This window comes from Dermacentor andersoni, chromosome 3 (genome assembly GCF_023375885.2).
Source record: "Dermacentor andersoni chromosome 3, qqDerAnde1_hic_scaffold, whole genome shotgun sequence".
Classification (NCBI taxonomy): Eukaryota; Metazoa; Arthropoda; class Arachnida; order Ixodida; family Ixodidae; genus Dermacentor; species Dermacentor andersoni.
Genome location: NC_092816.1, coordinates 55,991,554 through 56,016,046, shown reverse-complemented (window position 1 = coordinate 56,016,046; position 24,493 = coordinate 55,991,554). Strand labels below are relative to the sequence as shown.

Below are 24,493 nucleotides of genomic sequence, written 5' to 3'. Positions count from 1 at the left end.
AGCGAAGAAAGCGACGCACGAGACATTTTCTGAATGTGCCATTCTCGTTTTTATTGCATATATTTAATTACTCCGACACGTAGAGATGGAAATAGAGATATGTATATATATATTATTACTATACAGCAATGTATTTATATTTTTTATATATTTATATAGCAGACACCATGTGAACGATTGCCATTGACAATAGATGACCGCCAGGCGGCATGTCTTTTCTTTTTCTTTCTCTCTCTCTCTATTTTCGTGCATCTCTTCCCCGCGGTGTCGGAATGTGCCACTCGTAAACAATCGGCATCGCGCGTAATACATCCTCGCACAAGCGCGCGCCACACACAGTGCTAATACAAGCGAGTGCATGGCGCCTGGTCGAAGCGAGCTTCGAGATCGTGCGCAAACATCGCAGCATTCACGTGCGACGAGAACAAAGGAAGCCGTCCTCGGTGCATCGGTACACAGTCGGTAGAAAGAGCATGATCGATTACTGCATGCTGTTGCAGCTTTGCGCGTCCACCTCATTTTTATTTCGTCCCCGGGTGGCCTAATAATCAGCGCTGCACTGACATTTCATTTTTCTTTATTTTTCAAAATCTGCCTTCCTTAGATATCGGCGATGGTACGGCTCGCCGAGGAAACCGCGGTGAACTGCAACACTGGCAGTACATGGTCAGTCTGCATTGCAGTGTCTCCAGTTTTCGTGACGCGTCGTGAAAGAACCGGAACGTAGTAATGGCAATGCAGCTAGCGCGAGCGCCGTTGAAACGAGAAGTGTTGAGGCAACGACAATGTGATAACAAACAACTGCAAGTAAACACTTTGCTCGCTCAGCCCTCCAGAATTGGAGGGCTTTTACTTAACGGAACAACAAAAAAATAAACCAGAAAGTATGCGCGGAGGAAGCAAAGGCCAGTCAAAGAAGGTTAAAAGTCCACCGTGAAAGTTATTTTCTCAAATACACTCGCATTTCATTCCGGGTGTATACTAGACTTCGCTCGTCGTGTTCGGTGCTATATTGTGTTCCCCGCTGCTTTTCCGAAAGATTTCAGATCAGTGCGCCAGTCTTTGTTGACTGGATATGCGCTCAGATCTCGTTTTTTTAAGGTCATATAGGAGATCGCAAAAGGAATAAAATATATCTGAGTAATTGATCATGCCCCTGACAGTAAGGCGCGCTTTCGCTTCGCACAGTTACAGTGACAGACTTCAACGTAAATACATCAGCGTGCGCACTTCCCAGCAAACAGACAAGGCTGACAGATCCTTGCGCGTTCTGTGTGATGATTGAAGAACGTCAACATACAATAGTGAAACGACGCTGCAATAGCGTAACAGTGAGCCCCCGAAGCTGCTTAAGAGGCAGTCACACCCGAGGGGGAAAAAAAGAAGAAAAAAGGAAACAGCGCTACAGCTCCGGCATTGTGTTTTGTGAACAAATGCGCATTGTCACGAGTGCGGACACTTCAACAATATGGCAACCCACCTGGGCTGTGAAAGCAGGTAGCCATGTTGCATTCAGTGAACAAATGAGTCGAACATGGCGACAATCTTCAAAGGCAACGTGATCACCGCTAAAACAAAATAACGCAAACAGTGCTGATCAACTGCTATAGCAAAGCTGAATGCATTTGCATACGCTATACCATGACAAATGCGCGACAACAGTTTGATATAGCTTGTATAAACACACATGCAAACAAAGCACAAGCGAAAGCACACAGAAACTATACGTCCGCGACAAGTAGCCTTCAAGAACGTTGATTTCGGCTAAGCAAGGCTCGTCTTACGCCACGCACAACGTACGCAAATCGTGTGGGCAACACGGATCCTGGAACCACCGCGCCGGTAGCGACACCAAGTGGAACTGTTCTCAACTGATTTGTGCGAAACGTCTAATGCAAGATAGGCGACGGTGTTCTTTCTGATGGAGCTCTAAACGCCTTCGCTAGGCGCAGACTTCGACACTGTTGTACAGTATTCAACGTTTTTCACGTCGACAAGAGTAGTGCCACACAAGTATGCTCCTAACACATTGTGGTTCAAGATGGCGTCGCGAGAGGTCGCCGACAGCGCTGTTGTTGCCGGCTGCCTCACGGTGAGACGGTGATCAAACGTTACAGTGCAGAATAGACGTGCTATAGCGTAGAGGAGGCTCTTATTGAGAACGGTAGCACTGATGGCGACATGCTTGTGGCGCTGTGTTAAACCATGCGCGCGTTATCGCGGGGCCTCCAGGATCGGGTGAACGCGCTGTCTCCCGCCCGGTCTTGAAGGTGTTATCATTGAACGACTTTCTTTCTCAAAAAAAGAAAAAGTGTAATCGCGCTGATTACGTCGCTGCCGACATGTTTCGCTAGTAGATAAGTGGAAGATAGCCGCTCACCGCATAGTGGTATATCGCGCTTTTCACGAGCCCAACTTCTCACGACGTCACAACCAGCGTCGCTGTTCGCACACAAGCGTTCGTGCATTGCATTGCACGCTCGCGCGTCTGCGTTAAAATATATGCTAAACGCACTCTGACCGATAGATGTTGCTGGGCCGCGTGAGAGGTGCCCTGGGGCACACCCTGCGTGCATAAAATCTACTGACGAAAAAAAAAAAAGACGAAAAATTCTCACCCTGACGCAATGTTGTTTCAGCGGGGTTGCAGTATTGAGAGTGTTCACATGATGCCGCGTGCGCCATCTTGTAGTCCTATCCACCGATACCACTGTGCTGCTGGAGATAAGCGGATCGAGATAATGCCCAGCGTTTCACCATGCTGGCTGTACTACGATATGGCGACATCGATGGTGTCGGTGCATATCCGCTATTGGCAATAAGTCAAAGCGGCAACGAGCAAGCCTCACGCACGCGCGGCGTGCCCTACACTCTTAGAAAAACGTGCATCCTTTGGGGATTATCTTATCTGCCCAGAATAATTGCCGTCTGTATTGAGTACACTTTCTGCCCTTAACGCTGCATTCCCGGTACTTCGAGGTCAGCGACTGCATGCGCGTATCAGTGCTCCTGACAAGAAAGTGTTAGCACGCAGCGGTAAAGAGAGCAAGCCATGGAGTGCAGAAAGATATAGATGACGATTCTTGTTTGGAGGCAAGTATAAGTCCCAAGGGATGCACAGTTTTCTTAGAGTGTGCTGTGTAATTTTTACCAAGAAGATGTGCTTGTCTGCGCCAGACACACTTTACGCCATACAGATATGGTCTAACAGTAACGTCGATATGGTTATCCTTATCTCTCGCGCACCATAGTACATCGCCTTTTTCTTTGTTGCAGGTGCTCGACAGCACTGTCTGGTACCTGCTCCCATATACAACGTAGTTTCGTCAGTTGCACACGATGCTGCCGCAACAATGATATGGTTCGCTCTGACTGCGTTATCTATGTGGCTCTCTGTACCTAAGAGACCCAGAAACGGGCTCAATTGAGATCCTGTAGTTTGCGTTTTTTTACCATAATTTCGCAAATATCTAATGTTGATCGTGAATCTCCAACGCAGGGTATGTGCTAATCTAGATAACAAGCACGCACGCAAGTTAAAAAAAAAGAAAGTCAAGCATATAGTACGACGTCATCAGCGATGACAGGGGACTTCAATCTAACCGTAATTGTTGCTTCAACTACGCGCAAAAACCATTCGCCTCTGCTCGTCGAGGTCTGAAAATGCATACGCCTCGCCGAAACTTCGGAGCACCGTGAATCAAATTACAACAACTGCTACAATTGCAACAAATTTTGCATAAATCAAAAGTCGTTATAATAATATTGTTATAATATTGTTCACAATGCCTTCCCCCCCCCCCCCTCAAATACCGCTCTATTCGCATCGTTTCACTCGGAGCGCCGAAAGGGGAAAAAAATGGTTCGCAGCTTGCATTGTCGTGTGGCAATTAAGATTGCGCTTACAGAAAAGTGTGGGAGACAAACATATACAGCCTCCAAAAAAAAAAAAGAAAGAAACACGCACACGAAGACGGACGCACAACAGTTAGAAACGCTAATCGTCTAAATCCTCCGAACACACAGGAGGCGATTAACATTTTATGTACAGCTGTGGCAGAAACACGTTTTTCTTTCTTTCTTTCACGTTTTTTTTCTTTCTTTTTGCTTCTAGCGAAGCAAGGCAGACGAACAGGTGGCTTACGCATGCGCAGAGACTATAACATCGGGCGAGTTGCGACGCGTTACGCACAGAGACAACTCAGACCGCGTCGTCATCCAACAGGCACATAAACATTCACGCGCAGCCAGAAAGTGTATGTACACAACTAGAGAGGAACTGGAATGTAAGTCTAAGGAATACGGAGGGGAAAAAAATGAAATCAATGTACACTGCTACTCACGCTCGAATGTGTAGCGAATGTTCCGAGGCCATGCGAGATATCCTGCGCGATTATGCTGTCGTCCTCTACTACAGTGGCGAGAGTGGTCCTAACGGTAACCTTCGAGGTGGTAACTTACAGCGTTTTGTCAAAAGTTCTAGAGTCACCGCGCGTGTCATTACCGCTGATCGTCAATGCCGTGCACTGTAACATCTCCAACGCTCTTTGGATATAGGTGGTGCCTCCAGGATAAGGCTGCCTTGACGTCACTGGTTTCTTTTCGGCCCCCCGCAGAACGGAAAAAAGCATGTCCTTCGATATCCGTTTCCAATACGCAGAGGGAGCCGTTGCTAATATTGGTATGTGGACACCATAAACTCTATGGTGGACACCATCTATTGCCATAGTAACAACCATCTCGACAGCTTTGGCCTGTGACGAAGTTTCGCTACAGTGTCTGGTGGCAGTTCTTGGTACTCCCTTAGCGGCTTTGACACGTTTGGCGAAAGCTACACTGATCCGCCAAAATTTTCCAGATATGAGAAAAACGCGCGCTCCGGAACACGTCTGCACCGTCGACCGAACGGTGCAGACGTTCACTGGTTCGGGAAGCCTTGGTTATGCGCGTAGAGGCTCCGAGCTTGTCGGTGCAACAGTGATCTTGGGAGCTATGTTTTAGTTTAGCTGAAGCGGTGTGGTTTTCCGTCTGCTAGTGACAGGTTCAGAACGCAGGCTCAGGTATATTTTCTGATAATGCTTATTTTTTCTCAAGGAAATTCAAATATAATTTTAAAGGTAAGCTTACCAGTCTGAACTGTGTTACTCTTGTCTCCCTTTAGTGTCCCTTTAATGAGCAATCGCCAAACTTTCTATAAGTTTTTGATATATTTTGAAGAAACTTCTAAACGCAACGACGGCGCGACTTAGTCGCAATGCGATTGCGCAATCTATCCTAAATAAAAAATAATGGACGATTGAAATGAACGCTTAGACTAAAGCAGTTATGCTCAGTACAGTATTGCTAATATGTTCAGCAAACGTGTCTTGGGGGCAAAGAAGCTTTCTCTGCAGTGTGGGTGTTGACAACACTTGTTTGCTTTATTAAAATTCACGAAATGATCTTCAGCCCGTCTTAAACGACGCGAAGTCAACGAATGCAGACGACAGCTAAGGTGGTATCGCGTCAGGTATAATTATTGCCGAATCGCTGTCTGCTTTATTGCTCGAGGAGCGTAATTGGGTCGCTTCATTCCCGTTAATGCCAAGAAATGTTGAAAAAAATTACGTAGCTTAGCAGCGATCTTGCTATGTGCACAACAGTGCACAACGATGCTTTTCAATTCTTCACAAGTAACAAACTTTTTACAGCCTCACTAAATGTGATCGAAAAGGTGAAGTACAAGAGTACCATATTAGTTACCTTAAAGGCGTTATACTTGTGAGTTCACTGTTGCGTTTATTCTTAAAAGCGAAAAATGAAGTACTTTCTTTTGCCATGGCAGAAATATCGCCAATCAAATGAGAGCTTAATCTCCTGACAAAAGTATGACAAAATTAGCAAATATCCATAAATGGTATACGAACAGTTAAACTTTGTCACAGACTGCTGGGTTCGGCCTGCACGGTAGGTATGTTTCGTTGTTCAAGCGCAAGCACTTCCTTAGCGTAGACAGACCATGTTAACTATCAAAGTGGCCGAAAAAACTCAAGTCGTGCGTTTCGGACTGAATGCACATCATTTGAAAAGCGTCAAGCACCGACTCTTATTTCTGGTATGCCAAAGAAAAATACGCATCTTTCAACCTGCCTTGCAATAGAAAACAAAAAGCCTTCGGTGAAATTCTCAGACTCTAACAAAACATACCGGAGATGCGACAGTACGTTGAATCATATAATTTCTCGAGCTTGAATAATGCACTTGATATGTCTTTTGTTTCCGATATTTTTTTTTATTATGGATTATGGTGCTCGGGTGGATCAGTTGTTGGTGTTATTTGCAATGCCAATGGCGCCTGTAGCTACCAGCACCTCTACTTCAGCCTCCTCCCCTGTCATTTCCTGAAAACGATGTGATATGATATCCCTCTAATATCAGTCACTGTTTCCTGTTAATGCGACCGTGTTCCATTGAAGAAATACGTGCACTTTCGCCCTTAGAAGCTGTGCAAGGTCGTTGCGTAGCCACAAGTTTGTTCCCGTTCAGCCGCTCAATTACCGTGATGTTTGCTACCGCTTATTGAACGTTAGACAGCTGCAGTTTCTCGGCAATGAAGGAGTAAGAACGTCACACCTCCGTCTCCTGGCACTGCTATAGGCTTGTGAAACCGAAGTAATGCATTGCTGTGGTCGCGTGAGAGCGTTCGTATTGAGTGACTCTTTTGTGAACACTGGAATGACTTGAACTAAACGGAATCGGGAACTCTACAGAGGAGTTCAAAAGCGGGGGAATAAAAAAAAAAAGGAAAGTAAAGCTGAGTAGCGTTATACGGCGGGGAACAGTTTTCTCGGGCAGGGAAGGACATCTGCAACGACCCACTAAAACTCGCTAAAACCACAGACACAATGCGCAGCTCGCGCAGAACAGCGCTCTGTTTGATGACTGATGCATACTCATGCACGACATATACGTATTGCACACTGTATATGTATATATATAGCAACCCGAAGAGTAGACAAGAAACAAGTGACAGTGTGTGCGTTCGGCTCGCTCTCAAAAACAACGAAGACATGTCACCGATGCGAAGAGTTCCATCCGTTTCTGCGACGGGGAATCACAACCTGCGTAACACTAAAACCATCCGACCTACAAACGCGTCGGTCATCCGACCTTCGCTTCGTTCAAGATGTCCGGCGCGCACAATTCACCTAACAACCGCCTTATGTACACGAAAAAATAAACGCTGCCCGTTCGCGCGACAACCATCCTGTCAAAGAGGAGGAGCTTGTTATAACGAAAGCGAAAAAAAGAAAAAGGAAACAGCGAACTAACAGAAATCGTTGCAGCGCCCCTATACTAAACCAGGACACTACAACGCGTGCTATTGTAACAAAATTACGGTTATTACGAGGGTATCATCGCACGCTTTCAATTTCGTTGCACTGACGCAGAGTTTCAACACGTAGTGGCGTTGTTCTTCTTGGCGCAAGCGCAAGTGAAGAGCGCCATTTCGGCATTACTGTAGAGGTTATCCAGTCGAAGATGCCGAACGTGCAAGTTATAGAAAGAAAATTTGTTTTGGACACAACGGCCGGATATACAAGGTTAAGAGCGACCTTCTGGGCACATATGTTTTCTTTGCTTTATGGCAGAGTTGATGTGTGTAGTGGTCGTAAATTCGAGAGACAGCTACGTGAGCAGTACGAAAGTTTCGTGCTACACCGTCACGCGCATGTCAACGACATAAGGAAAAGAGCATATTTGAAATAAACATGCGCGAGCCAATGCAACGTACACTAGCATTGGCACCGCAGCATCCGATAACCAAGTGATCATTACGAAACAGCAACGAGGAAATTCCTCGGCTATACCGATGTTATGGTCTCTAATTGATTTGTTTCACATTGGTCTGTCGCGATAAATTTCACTACAAAGTGCGCGTACAGGTTTATACAATCTACACTACCGGAAAACGATATGTCCAATACGTCACAATGCTCAGAAGGAAAGTGCGCGTTATCCGCACGTAAAATATAAACTAATAAATAAACAAACGATATGTTGAATCCTCGTAAATGAAGCACTTTGGAAGCTCTTCAACTTAAACAGTAAATAGAATTTGCCGCCGCGTATATTAACCAGGTTTCATTTTCCGTCTAGCGAGCGAGCCGAAAATACAAGGAAGCAAGCGCGCGTTACACAAAATAATTACATTTCTGAAGATAATATGCCGTCGGCTCTATCAACGACAGTCAAACTCGGTTTTAACGAACTGGTTCGTGCGCTAGAGATACTTCGATATGTCAAGTAATTCGATATACCCTAACGCTGGTTTAACGAACAAGCCTTTGTGATGAGTTCGTTATACTCGGGTAGAACAGAGGCGCGCGACAAACCGCTCATGGTGACCTGATTTTCCCAGTAGCAGCACATGTATAATTAACGCGACAACAACCAGACATGGTCAAGTTCATTATCGGTTTATGCATCGTACTGCACCCTAGGTGAACACGCTGTCAAAGTACACTAGCCACATGTCTGAAAAATACCAGATTTGCAAACCAGAGGCGAAAAAAAAAAAAAAAGCCGCTCCGGGCGCTCTTATAGTTCAATATATCCAATGTACGGTTCGTCTTTTTGCACGAATATCGCTTAAGAATTAAGTGATGCGTGTTCTACATGGAGCAGAATTTGCTGTGCACGAGTTCGTTACCATCGAGTTTGACTGCATATAGTGTGTAACGACATTCGTAATTGATATACTGATATCGTACACGCGAGACACGGAAAACTCGTGCGCTGATAATTATGCACCTTCCAAAAGACTCCGCTTTCCACGCTTGATATGACATCCACGGTAGCACCATACATCGCGCATAAAACGGAAGAACAATACACTCAAAAAACGCCACGTAGAAACACTTTATACGCTTTGGAGGAACGGGTAAAGCGGACATTCATTGTACGGTCTATCCACAGGCTATATTGTATACGGTACATTACATTTTACGCGCATACGCGACTGTATTATTATGTTTCTTTATTTAAATCTGCTGCTTACTGTCTCTTCGAGACGACTACAGGAAGACGTGGGTACATTTCGTTAGGCGTTTATCCGGGCTTGACAGTCAGTGTGGCACCACGAGAGAGATACATGTAGTACCGCGGGCCTCTTCAGAACTCGATCTGCCTTCATGATTTTGCCTCCTAGACAGCTGTACGATCGAACCTCGCTATAAGGTAGGGACAAGTATCTTCGCTATATTTGTTGTTCTTTATATCAGGCGTTCGAACTAACCAGCCGGCAGCTGCATGTGACACGATTGCTACCAGAATACGCATCCCTTCAGCGACGGGCAAACGAAACTTCACTCCGTTACAACCGATACGGTGTCGGATCGCGAATTTCGGGTATAGTCACAGCTTGAGGAATAACCCGTGAAACAGAGCATGAACAGCCCGATTTTAGATTTACCTCTGATAATCCGTTATATCCGTGTTCGTTATATCGAGGTTCGGCGGCATCATACCTGACCACGTGCGCTGTCCCGTGCCTCGAAGAACAGTGCTCACAGTTCAACAGGTCACACGTTGTCCTCCGATACGAACAGCCCACCAACAAATACAGCGCTCTGCGGAGATGGCGGTGGGGCGCAAAGAGAGGCCACGTACATTGCACCCGCGCTTGCCTTGCCCTGTTCGGTACGTCGTGCACGCCTACCGTTCGACCCGGGGAGACGACGTGACATGTTTCGTCAAAGATGGCGCTAACATTTGTACGGCGGTCGCAACGCGGTCACCTGCTCCGTACATATGTCTGTGCCGTAGCCCTAATGATGTTTGAATGATGGCAGCGATTTTTAACGGATACACGAACGTTGGAGTTAGCAGTAACGCGGCGAAACACACTACAGGCCACGAAATTTGGAGTTCTTAGTAGCACACGCGCACGAGGCTACAGGGGCAATGGCGATTGTATGTTTCTAAGGGGCAAGAAAGTTTGTTCGAATAAATGAACACTGCGCAGTCTACCTGGGAGGTCCCAGGCTTTCCAGCTGAGGATGTAAGCCGCCCGGATATACGGCAACCAACTTGGAGTGTGCCATCAGAACTTTTAGGTATTCATTGCTCCGACGTGCTTTCCTGGACACTCATATTTCTCTGTATTTGAGTTTTGAGCCAATCAAAGTGTGTGCAGCCGCCCCGCGAACCAATCAGAGCAGACAAAATTGCGAACCCGACGAGATGGCGGAATTTGTCAGCGTACAGGATGCCATCTTCGGTTCTGTAGATACGGAAGAGGGTGGGCTGGATATTTCCTGTTGGCGTGTACTAGAATTCTAATGCAGAATACATCCAGTAGAGGCACATGACCAATCACGCTCTATGTATGGGCCACGCCAGATGTTACACACCTCATCCGTTCCCAATCTCAGGCGACCTTCCATCGAGATAAGAAAGAGCGATGCTAGCGGAAAGTGGGTGAATGGACCTGTTGACGGTACCATTAAAGGCCACGCTGTGGACTTCTGGATTAGGAGAAAGGTGCGGACTTATTTCACTTCACCTGATTGTGGCCAGATGCACAGAGGCGTAAGAGTACATTTGCAACCTTTTATGACGACTGATATGCCCGTTCGCGGGAGAAGGGTGTTCCGAACGACGTGAAATGGCAAACAGCGCTGTGGCACCGACAAGAAATGCACAAGCAATCTTTTTTTCTTTCAATATTTCTTCTTTCCTTGTTGCGACATATAGAAGAGACGGCAAACGGGCGCGTTTCTGGTGCTGTATAAGCACATATTTTGCAGTTTGATTCCAACGAATTGCCTTACAGTTTTCGCCTGTGCAGAAAGGTCAAGTTTTTTTTAAGTTGGACCACCGCCATAGCCTCATGCTCGCGAGCGTGCGCAAAGGTGTGCGGGCATGTCGTTGTCTTTAAAGACGCGCGCGCCTACCTTTAGGCACTGGAGTGGGAATGCTAAGAGACTCCACCAGTCGGCATTCTCGATCTCGGAACACGCAGCGCGCTTATACGATATTGCGAAAGAACCGCGCGTAGCCGATAGCCCTGCTCAGACAAACAGACAGTCTGCAAGTACTCTTTTAAGATGGCACCTATACACGTTACCTGGCAGGTGCGTTTGCGTTTCGCAAGACTGTCAGTGCTAGAGCTAAGGCAAGCGGTAAAGTGCGCGGGGGAAAAAAAATGCCACACTTCGAAACTGTGCAATCGAGCGCGGTCTCTCCCAAGTTGGTAACCAGGTGGAGAGGTTAATGGTTGGCGCACGCTTCGCGGCTACATTTGTGATACGCTGCGTGAACTACTGTATACTCGCCGCCGGTTAGAATCGAACGAAATACTATAGCTCGGAGTGACTTGATTCATAGCCGTCCAATTATCTGTAGGTTGAGAGTGAGCTGAGAGATCCAATTCCTTTACCCCCTCCACGGTGTTAGTGCTAAAACAAAAGTTTCGAAGCCGGTGCCGCTCTTGACCGGAGCTGTCGCTGGACAGCGTATACGGCGGGATCACAGCAGAACCTTCGGTGACCCACAGTTCTTAGAGATTCGAAAGAGACCGTCCCGCTTGACGTCCTTTTTTTTTTTTCTTTTGAGCTTCGAAGCAATGAAAGCTGCGCGTCCCTTCACAGGGCCTGCAGCGACAGCTCTTGCCACGCGCCCGCAACAGCTTCTTAACTTTTGGCAAAGCATTTAAGACAACGCGTACGCTGCTGACGGCGATTAACGCCCACCGGGGAGCGGGAAAGCTCTCCACATATAACGTGGCAAGAAGCACTGCGGTTCCCGAAACTTTTCGAACGGCTGCCGTACACGCAAGCCACGTCTGTTGCGGGGGCCCGGCCCCGCAGAACGTCGCGGTGTATAGCCACGGGGGAACGTGTCTCGGCACGTCGACGTCGCTGCTCCACGATCACTCGAAGGTGTGCCAGCGTCGCGTGGGAACTTGTTCCTCTTGCGGTTCGTACGGCCTCGGAGGCACCGCGGTCGGCCGGCCATTGGCCACGTCGGCGAGCTTGGCGCTGATCTCCTCAGCGGTGGGAGGCTGCTGCTGCCGCTGTTGCGGGGGCGCCGGCGGCGCCTGCAGGGTGAAGCCCTGCGTGGGGATCTTGAGCTCGATGCGCTCCTCCATCAGCGATTCCAGGTTGCTCTTCTTGATGCCGTAGCAGAAGTACATGAACATGCCTGCGTCGGAAGCGTGAGCGGAAGAGGGTTGGACATCCAGTTTTGCGCACTCTGTTGTAATAAAGTTCTGCCACTACGCATTTCAGTTTTCTTTTCTTTACCTTAAGAGGAAGCTTTGGCTCGGGAGCGCCTATCGAAATGCGAGGGATCGAAGAAACCGTTTTTTTCTCGGAAACAACAGCACCGATTTCGATTAGTGTTATTTAACTTCAAAGAAAAAAGAAGTACAGATCTAGTGGCTGTAGGCAGCATACTTTTAGGCGGTCAGTTTTTTTTAGACTGTTGCGAAGAGGAAGGCCGATGCACAAACGTATATACAAGTATTTGCGTGGGAAAAGTTACTTGCTCTTCGTCTCCCTCTTGTACGCTCGCGGTCCAGTCCGAATGCACCGTAACAATATATTTAAGATATTGCAAAATTTAAAGATCTAAGCTATCAAGTTTACAACACAATAACTAATAAGTATCGATTCTGTAAACTGCAGCTGTTAAGACATCTAAAGCGGACAACGTTGATGTATTATACACCTCAATGAATTACAATAATGTTTTGTGAGTGGGACGTTTGCCAAACCCTCGCAAACATAAACGGAACTTCACTTAAGCTGTAAGCTCATATATTGAATTTGCCCGCTTGCAATTCTCTGGCGGGTGCAGTTTGTGGAACTGCGATAGTTGATTTTGTGGTGCCGAGTTACGGATTGGTAAGCTATACGTTTCAATTCGTTTTGTAACTTTTATAATTTTGGGAAACTCTTGTTAAATTTTTCATCATAATTTAAATCAAGATTGCACTCCTTAGAGTGACCAGAATTCAACCTTTCTTTTATTAACGCAACAAATGTCATTCCAATCGGTCCAGCAGTCGTCTCGTAAAAACACTTCTGCGTTTTAAATGTGTTTTACTAGAGAAATCTGAGTTGTCCTCGAGCTAGAGCTTCCTCCTGTGTCCCGATCGCTGTGGGGAGGGGGGGGGAGAGGAGTCACATAAGGGGCGGATTACATCAGTACAGTGTTAATACATTTAATGCTATACAACTACATCAATGCGCAACCAGGAAAAGCCAAACAGATAAGTGTATTTACATGCAAACACAGTAGTACAGTGAACACAGACCTTCAAGTAGAAAAGAAAGGCAGTCAATAAATCATCACATGTTGATATAAAGAAAACATGACAGTATATTGTAGTCAGGAGTTCGACGGAATACCGTCTGGTCAGCTAAAATCATCGTTAGAAAATGAAGCATGTTCCTGACCATAGTCACAATCAAAATAAAATGACGTTTTTTTTTAGATGACGGATCCATACAAATCCTGAAACGGCATTTTATTTTTATGTTGATCTTGGTCAGTGATGTGCTTCATTTTCTAACGATGTTAGTACACTGTAAACGCAGACGTTCAAGCGGAAAAATGAGTAGTGACGACATTTATGAGTAACTATGGACATCTCATGGCAACAACGTGATGGAGAAGGTCCCAGTCGGTGGAACATTCATATGGTCATTTCATTAAAAATAACCAATCTCTTTTTCACTGATTGAGTTAGTAAGTAACTAATTAATCAATTATTTGATTAATTAGCTGGTTGAATGCCTGACTGCCTGCCTGATTTATTTATTTATTGATTGATTGATTGATTGATTGATTTATTGATTGATTGATTGTGGGGTTTAACGCCCAGATGCTGCACAGTGGGCTATGAGAAGCAGCGTATAGTTGAGGGCTTCGAAATGATTTTGACCCCATGAGGGTTTTATTTGCAGAAACGACACGACAGTTGCTTTCTTAACATGTATTGCCCTCGTGTTTGGAACATATGCCACACAAGCATTTCGCATCACTGACTCCGCATCGCGTGGTAAAACGTGACGACAACTGAGGCGACTGCGTTGAACGACGAGCATGTTCAACGCGTTCTCACGTCGGTCCGTTTCTAATAAAGAACAGTGCAACATGTGTAAAGTGAGAAGCTGCGCGCAGCCGACTTCCTGATCCAAGTGCACAATTACAAAGGACGCACGATTTCTATTTTGCAAAAGCATACACATTGTCAAAGATCAAGCAATCTAAAATACGTTCGAACATCCGACCTCTGCCCTGGCGCTCCTTGACCTGGCACCCCGGCGCTTATTGCTCACTCACTCACTCACTCACTCACTCACTCACTCACTCACTCACTCACTCACTCACTCACTCACTCACTCACTCACTCACTCACTCACTCACTCACTCACTCACTCACTCACTCACTCACTCACTCACTCTCAATAAATAAATCAACTCATTGTCACTCACTCACTCTCAATCAATCAATCAATCAAACAATGGTGTATTATTGTTCTTACTAGTACAAATAGTGCTCCTGACAGCAGTGGCCAACACAAAGGGAGACAGCCCGCAAAGAGAAACCATGAACAAGCAGACATTGAGCTGCTTATTCATGTGTGTTTGGCACCAGTGGCTGAATTGGCAAAGCTGTTCGTTCGAATGTGCTCTTTGCCATTGCCGACCGCCTTCCCTGGTAATACGTAAAGCATCATAATTGGCTGAAAATTTCTCCAATGAGCGATTCTAGCTGAAGATATATTTTTGTGAATATATGGGGCCAGGTTTGAAACAACCTGATGGCTTGAAAGAATCCCACTTTTAAGCTCTTGCTAGAGACGTTATGCAGTCCGTAATGAGACAAAAGCTGCCGGTACTTTTCACTTTAGCATTAGCTAGCTTTAGCTAAATGTTACGTCTGCAACATGCCCCCACGCTATCATTTGTTGGTAAATAAGGCTGAAACGTTGCGACCGTTTGGGCATGTGATGCGTGTCCAATCGTGTAACGACCTCTATTGCGCAGCTATTATCATCGGTTTCAGGTACTCGGGTCACGCATCATCGTCGTCGTCGTCGTAATCGTCATCATCATCATCCCATTTTTATGTGCCCTGCAGGACGAAGGCCTCTCTCTGCGATCTCCAATTATCCCTGTCCTGCGCCAACCAACTGCAGCTAGCGCCTGCGAATTTCTTAATTTCATCATCCCCCCTAGTCTTCTGCCGTCCTCGAATGCGCTTCCCATCTCTTGGCACCCATTCTGTAACCCTGTAATGGTCTACCGGTTATCTAACCTACGCATTACATGACCTGCCTATCTCCATTTCTTTCTCTTAATGTCAATTAGAATATCGGCTATCCCTGCTTGCTCTCTGTTCCACACCGCTCTTTTCCTGTCTCTTAACGTTACGCCTAATATTCTTCGTTAAATCGCTCTTTGCGCGGTCCTTAACTTGTTTTCGAGCTTCTTTGTCAGTCTCCAAGTTTCTGCCCCATATGTCAGCACTGTTAGAATACTTTGATTGTAGACCTTTCTCTTTAATGATAATTGTAAGATTCCAGTCACGATCTGACAATGGTCTGGCGAATGCGCTCCAACCCATTTTTATTATTCTGTAAATTTCCTTCTCATGATCAGTGTCCCCTGTGAGTAATTGGCCTAGGTAAACGTAGTCCTTCACAGACTCTAGAGGCTGACTGGCGATCCGGAACTCTTGTCCCTTGCCCGGCTGTTGATCATTATCTCTGTCTTCTGCATATTAATCTTCAACCCCACACCTATACTCTCCTTGTTAATGTCCTCAATCATTTGTTGCAATTTGTCCCCAGTGTTGCTGAACAGGACAATGTCATCTGCAAATCGAAGGTTGCTGAGATATTCGCCGTCGATTCTTACTCCTAAGCCTTCCCAATTTATAAGCTTGAATACTTCTTTAAAGCACACAGTGAATAACATTGGAGAGATTGTGTCTGCTTGTCTGACTCTTTTCTTTATAGGTATCTCTCTACTTTTCTTGTGGAGAATTAAGGTAGCTTCGGAATCTCTGTACATACTGTCCAAGCTATTTACGTAAGCGTCCTGTGCTCCTTGATTACGTAATGCCTCTATGGCTGCTGATATCTCGACTAAATCAAATGCCTTTTCGTAATCTATGAAAGCCATATAGAGAGGCTGTTTGTATTCTGCTGATTTCTCGAGTACCTGATTGATGACATGAATAGGATCCATTATACAGTATCGCTTTCTGAAGCCAGCCTGTTCCCTTCGTTGGCTGAAGTCAAGTGTTGCCCTGATTCTATTGGAAGTTATCTTGGTGAATATTTTATACCATACTGAAAGTAAGCTAATGGGGCTATAATTTTTCAATTCTTTAACGTCTCCCTCTTTGTGGATTAGTATAAAGTTGGCATTCTTCCAGTTCTCTGGGACTCTTGAAGTCGATAGACATTTCGTGTAAAGGGCCGCTGGTTTTTCAAACATGATGTCTCCTCCATCTTTGAATAAATCGACTGGTAGTCCATCTTCTCCTGCCGCTTTTCCCCGTTTCATGTCTTGCAAGGCCCTTCTGACTTCACCGCTAGTTATAGAAGGAGCCTCTATAACCTGTTCATTACTACTTCGAATGGAGGTATCGTGGCTGCTTTGGGTACTGTACAGGTCAGTACGGAATTCTTCCGCCGCTTTTACTATATCTTCGAAATTGCTGATGATATTATCCTGCTTATCTTTCAGTGCATATATCTTGGCTTGTCCGATGCCAAGTTTCCTTCTCACTGATTTCAGGCTGCGTCGATTTTTTTACTGCTTCCTCAGTCTTTCTCACGCCATAGTTTCGAATATCCCTTATTTTCTCCTTGTTGGTTAGTTTTGACATTTCCTGCGAATTCTATCGGATCTCTTGAGTAGGATGCTTTCATTCTTTGTAGTTTCTTTATTAGGTCCTTGTTGGAAAAGCTTGCCTACTGAATGTGAACTAGAACCGCTCTCTTACGGTGTCTTAACGTTACGCCTAAGATTTTTCTTTCCAATCCTCTTTGCGCGGTTCTTAACATGTTCTCGAGCTTCCTTGTTATCCTCCAAGCAATGATTGTATACTTTTCTTTTGTACACGCATACATGGCGTTAGATATTCGCCTTTGCAGGCAGTGCTATATATATATATATATATATATATATATATATATATATATATATATATATATATACGCACACTGCGTCGTATGAGAAAGGGTGACAAAGGAAATGCGAGAATGTGCGCGCGCATGCTGGTCCGCGCGAACAAGACAATGGTGATTCGTTGCCGCTACTGCGTAGCAGCTGCAACTGAGAAGCCCGAGCCATTGTGGCTTTATTTTGTTCTCTCTCGGATTGCGGGGCAGGATGACAAATATATCCATGTAGGGGGTTGGCCAAGGGCACCTTAGAGTCACACTAAAAGAAAACAAAAGTAGGCGAGCTGTATCAGTACGTAACCTTGCTACGATATATATATATATATATATATATATATATATATATATTGTCGCGAAGCACTTTGAGCAGAAAACGTTCGCGACTAGAACGCTGAAGCAGCGAGAGGTAGTGTAGCCGACCGAGCGCCGAAACAAGGTTGTTCTTTCTCGTCGTCGCTGTCTCTCTCCTAGCCACAGCCCCACTGCTCCTTATTTTACAGTACAGTTATCTCCCCCGCGGAAAAGGAAGCCGTCCCGGCGACCTACGGGTAGGACAGCACAGGCGGATCATAGTAGGGCTTGAGACGCTGGGCATGCACAATTTCGCGTCCACGACGGCGATGATCCAAAGGTAGCTCGAGGGGTTCCACAATATAGTTGACTGGAGACGTTTGGTTGATCACGCGGTATGGGCCTTGGTACTTCGACGCGAGTTTCGGTGACAGTCCGGTGGTAGAGGCTGGAACCCAAAGCCACACTAGCGAGCCAGGAGCATACGATACAGGAGCATTGGAACTTTCTCGATGGTGCTTCTGGCGTTGCTGGTCTTCTGACGTAAATATACGGGAAAGCTTGCGACACTCTTCTGCGTGTGCAGCAGCTTCGGATAGAGTAGTCGTTTCCGTGGAGTCAGGGCGGTACGGAAGGATAGTATCCATTGTGGAAAAAGGTTCGCGTCCGTACAGGAGAAAGAAGGGCGAAAATCCCGTGGTAGTGTGCGTGGCGGTGTTGTAAGCGTAGGTCAGGAAAGGTAGAACATGGTCCCATTTGGTTTGGTCGGATGCAACGTACATGGCCAGCATGTCACCAAGAGTGCGATTAAAGCGCTCGGTCATGCCATTAGTCTGCGGATGATACGCAGTAGTGGTGCGATGAATGATGCGGCATTCTTTGAGGAGAGCCTCGATGACGTCGGAGAGGAAGACGCGGCCTCTGTCACTGAGTAGTTCCCTGGGAGCTCCGTGGCGAAGGATGATGGGGCGCAGGAGGAACCAGGCGACGTCACGTGCAGAAGCGCTGGACAAAGGGGAAGTTTCCGCATAGCGCGTAAGATGGTCGATGGCCACGATTACCCACGATTGCCATCTGATGTGGTTGGCAGAGGTCCATAAATGTCGATGCCTACTCGATCAAAAGCACGTGCTGGGCAAGGCAAAGGCTGCAATGGCGCGGTTGAACGACGAGGGGGATCTTTACGGCGTTGGCAAACCAGACAGGAGCGGACATAATGATGGATGAATCGATACATCCCCCGCCAGTAGTAACGAAGGCGTAGACGCGCGTATGTCTTCAGTACCCCTGCATGCGCGCACTGGGGATCGTCGTGGAACGCTGCACAAATATCCGAACGCAGGTGTCGCGGGATGACAAGCAACCATTTGCGGCCGTCCGGGAGGTAGTTGCGACGGTACAAGAGCCCGTCGCGAATGGAGAAGTGATGTGCTTGGCGACGTAATGCGCGATTGGTAGTGGGTGTCGATGGGCTGGACAAAAAACGTAGCATGGACACAATCCATGGGTCTTTCTTCTGCTCCAGAAGAATGTCCGTGGCAGCAAGGGAAGACTCGGACAATGAAGCCTTCGGGAAGCTAGCCGCTAGCCGGGAAGCTAGCGGCGAACGAGACAAGGCATCCGCATCCGAATGTTTTCGGCCAGAACGATACAGCACGCGAATGTCGTACTCCTGCAGTCGAAGGGCCCATCGAGCAAGACGACCGGACGGTTCTTTTAAGGACGACAGCCAGCACAGCGAATGGTGATCAGTTATGACGTCAAACGGGCGGCCATAAAGATACGGACGGAATTTGGTTATGGCCCAAATTATAGCCAGGCATTCCTTTTCTGTGACAGAATAGTTTGATTCAGGTTTAGTGAGTGCACGACTGGCGAAGGCAACGACGTACTCATCGAAGCCAGCCTTTCTCTGAGCGAGAACGGCCCCAAGGCCAACGCCACTGGCATCCGTGTGTATTTCAGTTGGAGCACTTGGGTCGAAATGGCGCAGGATTGGTGGTGACGTCAAGAGACGACGCAGCTTCGTGAAGGCGGCATCGCAATCCGGTGACCAGGTTGAAAGGTTGTGGCCACCATGAAGAAGCTGCGTTAAAGGTGCTATTATAGAGGCAAAATTGCGGATGAAACGGCGAAAGTATGACGCTAATCCAATGAAGCTGCGCAGTTGTTTCAAAGTCGTTGGTCGGGGAAACTGGGCAACAGCTTGTAGTTTCGCCGGATCAGGGAGTACACCTTCTTTCGACACGACATGGCCGAGGATGACCAGCTGGCGGGCAGCGAAGTGACACTTCTTCAAGTTAAGCTGGAGGCCAGCATCGGCGATGCACTTTAGGACGCGTTCAAGTCGAAGTAAGTGGGAAGGAAAGTCCGGTGAAAAGATAACGATGTCGTCCAGATAACATAGGCATATCTGCCATTTGAGGCCGCGCAAGATGTTGTCCATCATTCTTTCAAATGTGGCAGGCGCATTACACAGGCCAAATGGCATCACGGTGAATTCAAATAAACCGTCAGGTGTGATGAAGGCCGTTTTCGGACGGTCTGACTCAGCCACTGGCACTTGCCAGTACCCGGATCGTAAGTCTAAGGATGAGTAGAATTCAGCGCCTTGGAGGCAGTCTAGCGCGTCGTCAATACGGGGTAGCGGATAAACGTCCTTGCGTGTGATCTTATTAAGTCGCCGGTAGTCCACGCAAAAGCGAATTGTGCCATCTTTCTTTTTTACCAGCACTACAGGAGAAGCCCAGGGACTGTGCGAAGGTTGTATGACACCGCGTTCGAGCATGTCTGCAACTTGCTCAGCGATCACGCTACGCTCCGTGGCGGATACACGATACGGCCTGTGGCGTAAAGGCGCATGGTTGCCGGTGTCGATGTGATGGACAACAGTAGAAGTGCGGCCTAAGCGAGATTGTTGTAGGTCGAATGACGTGCGAAAGCGGTCTAGAAGATGGACGATCTGGGCGTGCTGCGCTGGAGTGAGGTTGGGATCAATACTCTGGTAAAATGTTGGGTCACACGGCGGCGTGGGAGGAGAAACTTGAAGGCCCAGAGTGTCAACCGGAGGAGAAGCCGGGTCGTCAGGCACATCGTAAAGGAAACTTGCTTCGATTCCGTCGGCATAACCAAGACACTCATTGTGGAGCAGCCTAGCAGGGCAAGGAAACAGGTTTGATACATAAAGTGCGCTCGAACCTTGTCGAATGGCAAGAAGGGCAAAAGGATGCAAGAAAGGATGGCGGCGAGTAACAAGCTTAGACGGCGTGAAAAAAACTGTAGAGTCGGAAAACCCAACGCAGGAAACGGGTACAAGTGCGGCAGAGTATGGAGGAATCTCGGTGTCGGCGGCGACGAACACACGACCGGAAGTGTCATCAGTATCTTCAAAAACGTTGGTGCCGAATGGCGACAGCGCGAGTTCAGCACGGGCGCAATCTATAACGGCATGATGAGAGGACAGAAAGTCCCATCCTAAAATCATGGCATGGGAGCAGCGAGGGAGAACAACGAACTCAATATGGTATAAAGCGCCGCTTATAACAACACGCACGGTACACTTCCCTAAGGGTTCAATATATATATATATATATATATATATATATATATATATATATATATATATAAAACGTGTACTCTTGCCACGAGAGGAGGTTTGGTTAGCCAGAAAAAGAAAATAAAATGAGAGAAAGAAAGCAAGAAACGAAAAAAACGGGTGACGACACCGCGCTGAAGTTCCCACCACAGCTCGTGCCGTGACGTCATAGATTTTCGCGACCTCTGCTAGGGTCTATAGTTAATCTTTTATGATAAAAGATGGACTACATTGCACTCTAATAGAGCCAGACACTGAAATTAGCGTGTGGCAAGAAGTTTTACTGAGGGACAACGTTCCTCCCAAAGTAGAAAAAAAATAGTAAAAAGAAAAGAGCAATCCTTGATATCGCAGGCAACGTACCGGCATAGGAATTTCGGCAAGGAATTAAGAAAGAAATGGTACTGCGACCTTCATCTTCTCTTGTAATAATCAGCACATTACCTTGAAATTAACGAAAATATGATTTTGAACGAATATATTATTAGTCAAACCTCATTTATGCTTCACTTAGTGTCCCTCACAAGAACGTGGGCACCTGCAAGGACATACATACATACCATACATACATACATACATACATACATACATACATATGTACGTACGTACGTACATAGATAGATAGATAGATAGATAGATAGATAGATAGATAGATAGATAGATAGATAGATAGATAGATAGATAGATAGATAGATAGATAGATTCTATCGACCCAAAGCGGCACACCAACCGTGAGAGACACCAGAACGGGGACTTGGCGGACTAATTTTGACCACGTGGGCTTGTTTAACGGGCACCTCAAGCAACTTAAAAGAGTGTTATTGCATTCCTTATTTATCGGAAAGTGACTGCAGTGTCTGTGGATCGAACGCCATACTGCGACAAGTACGTATATTTGGACTGTGACGGGAAGCGTAAAAATGCAGGCTTCCAATTTAGGTTGACCACCTGCAGCCGCTGAGGCTGAGCACACGCTCGTTTCCCGGCATTCGATTGTCATTGCAATGCTGCCGTCGCCGGGGACGCAAGTCGAACCGGCGACCTCGTGCACCGGAACAGAGAACGCCACAGCGCAGTGAGTCAACACCGCCGGTCGGGACGCACTCACCTAGTACCATCCACACTATGAATCGCACCAGCGTGAGCACAGATAGCTTGAAGATCAGGTATATGTTGACTACGACGGCAATGGCCGGCACCACTGGCACGCCGGGGGCCTTGAACTTGAGGTCGCACCTGCGAGACGTGCGTACGCCTGGAGTGTTAATGAGTGGGACAAATTTTCCACAGGGCACGCACACACGGCTTCGAACAGTTCAAGTTTAATTTAGTTTCCTTTACTCGAAAGGGAGGCAGAGCAGCAGAAGAGAAAAAAAAGGAGGGTGGGGGGGGGGGGATAGATGGCCCTTAGTGGCTTGACGAAGTGGTTCTACCTGAGACATGGCGGCTGCGGATGGCACAAGACATCTTGGCTGCAATGTAATTGTTAAGAAAGGAAAGGTTCCGCTGAAGCTAATCACAGCGCAACAACAAATACCCGAAGTTTTGTCGCAGATAAAGGAAGATTCGAAATATGATGATAGTGCACTAGTAGTATCAGTATAATCGTTCATTCTAGTTTGATAAATAAAGAAGGCTACTCGAATTCGTACATCGTGTTATGATTTGCCAGCGCGAAAGTAACTATGTACATATGAACAAAAACGTAACGGTTACTTGAGGAAATCCTGCAAGTGCCACGAAAACGCCACACAGATGCCTAACACTCCCTAAATAGAAGAACCTCTGCGGTGGCTCTTGCACCAATCCCCATCAATCTTTGATTTTCTGCATTCCTCTCATCTTATAAGAAGCTGAAAACACCTGCCCGGCCTGCCTGACTGCTCACGTATCCACAACCTAATGTCGATGACGCGGACGGATCGAGCGAGACGCGTGCAGAGTTAAACGAACCCTGTGCTCGCACTCGCGAGGCTCGGAGCTGCACTCACTTGGCCTGCGGCTCCTTGGCGATGAGGAAGACGGAGGCGAGGATGCCCGCCAAGCAGGCGAACAGGAAGACGAGCACGAAGCCGTTGCCCCGCTCCAGGGCGCCGACGCCGCACACGATCACCAGGTCGAAGGCGATCGCGAACACGTACAGCAGGCCCACCAGCTTCATCACCTGCGCATAACCACGCAGCGAGGACGCTGACGCATTCCGCCGTGGCCCGACGACAGATTGTATGCCATCCCTCTGGGGATGTCTAAGGAGGAAAAGAACCGCGACTTCAGACGGGACGTAAGACGAAGAAGTGGACAGGACCACTCGTCCTGTCCACTTCTTCGTCTTACGTCCCGTCTAAAGTCCCGCTTCTTTTTCTCTTTAAACATGTCGGACCAACTGGCCCAAAGTTCCACCCTCTTGATCTCTATAGGGAATACGCCATACACACTTGTGTTTACAGCTGAGCGCCTTTAGAGCGAAGCGCTTCGGGGGGGGGGGGGGGGGGGGGAATGTCCGAAATCATTCGGTATGCACAGGTCACTTCGTTGCAAAGGTTTGCGCGTTGCACAGCTCACGATAGAATCAGGAGAGTATTATTCTTTCGTTGTACGGCTCATTTCGTTGTAGAGGTGCTTGACGGTAGATCGCCGAATGCACTGCGATGCAAACTAATGTGGAATCTGTGCGCTTCTGGCCAGTTTGGGAGCTTCTTGACCAGCGGAAGCCACGGGGATGCTCGGGCAAGACAGAATCACAGTATCGAGCCCGGTGCTCTGAGCTATAGTAGGTGCTGCTCGATTCGTAACGTAGCAATTGAACGAAATATATAAAATAATAATCCCCCAACTGGCCTTCACAGGAAGGTATAGCTCGGGAGCTTCTGTCTAAATACGTGAAAAAAGAGAAATCGTTTTTTTTTTTTGGCAACTGCTGTACCAAGTTTGACAAGATTTGTTGCGTTAAAATGCAAAAGATAAACGTTAGTGACTGTAGGAAGCAAAATTGATTATTTAGGCCATCAATATTTTAAAAAGAAATGTCTGAAAATTGCAAATTTTCAAGAAACACAACTGCCAACATTGCAATTCTCTAACTCAGCCGTGGAAAATGAAATCACATTTTTGTAAACTATACCTAATCTAAATCGGACGAAACTGACGAATTATACACCGCTCTGAGATGATGAGCAAAACGTGAACAAGGTGAATGCAGGAGCCAACGTTTCGACAATTGGACTTGTCTTCTTCAAGGCGACATATATGCTTTCCTCGCCACAGTATATATATACTATATATATATATATATATATATATATATATATACCCAGTATATATATACCCCAGCTATATATACATATATATATATATATACTATATATATATATATATATATATATATATATACCCAGTATATATATACCCCAGCTAT

At 46.7% G+C, this 24,493-nt stretch overlaps 1 protein-coding gene across 1 annotated transcript in view; it reads right to left on the bottom strand.

The window, feature by feature from the left end:
- Nucleotides 1–25: 25 nt before the first annotated feature.
- The window catches only part of LOC126520797 (probable cationic amino acid transporter), a 184,565-nt gene continuing 160,097 nt past the window's right edge, over nt 26–24,493 (bottom strand). The window contains exons 11-13 of the mRNA XM_050169586.2: nt 23,070–23,242; nt 22,187–22,314; nt 26–12,186 (exon numbers count right to left, since the gene is read on the bottom strand). Of these exons, the coding sequence (XP_050025543.1) occupies nt 11,915–12,186; nt 22,187–22,314; nt 23,070–23,242 (573 nt within the window). The 3' untranslated portion in view covers nt 26–11,914. The remainder of the gene's footprint in view (nt 12,187–22,186; nt 22,315–23,069; nt 23,243–24,493) is intronic.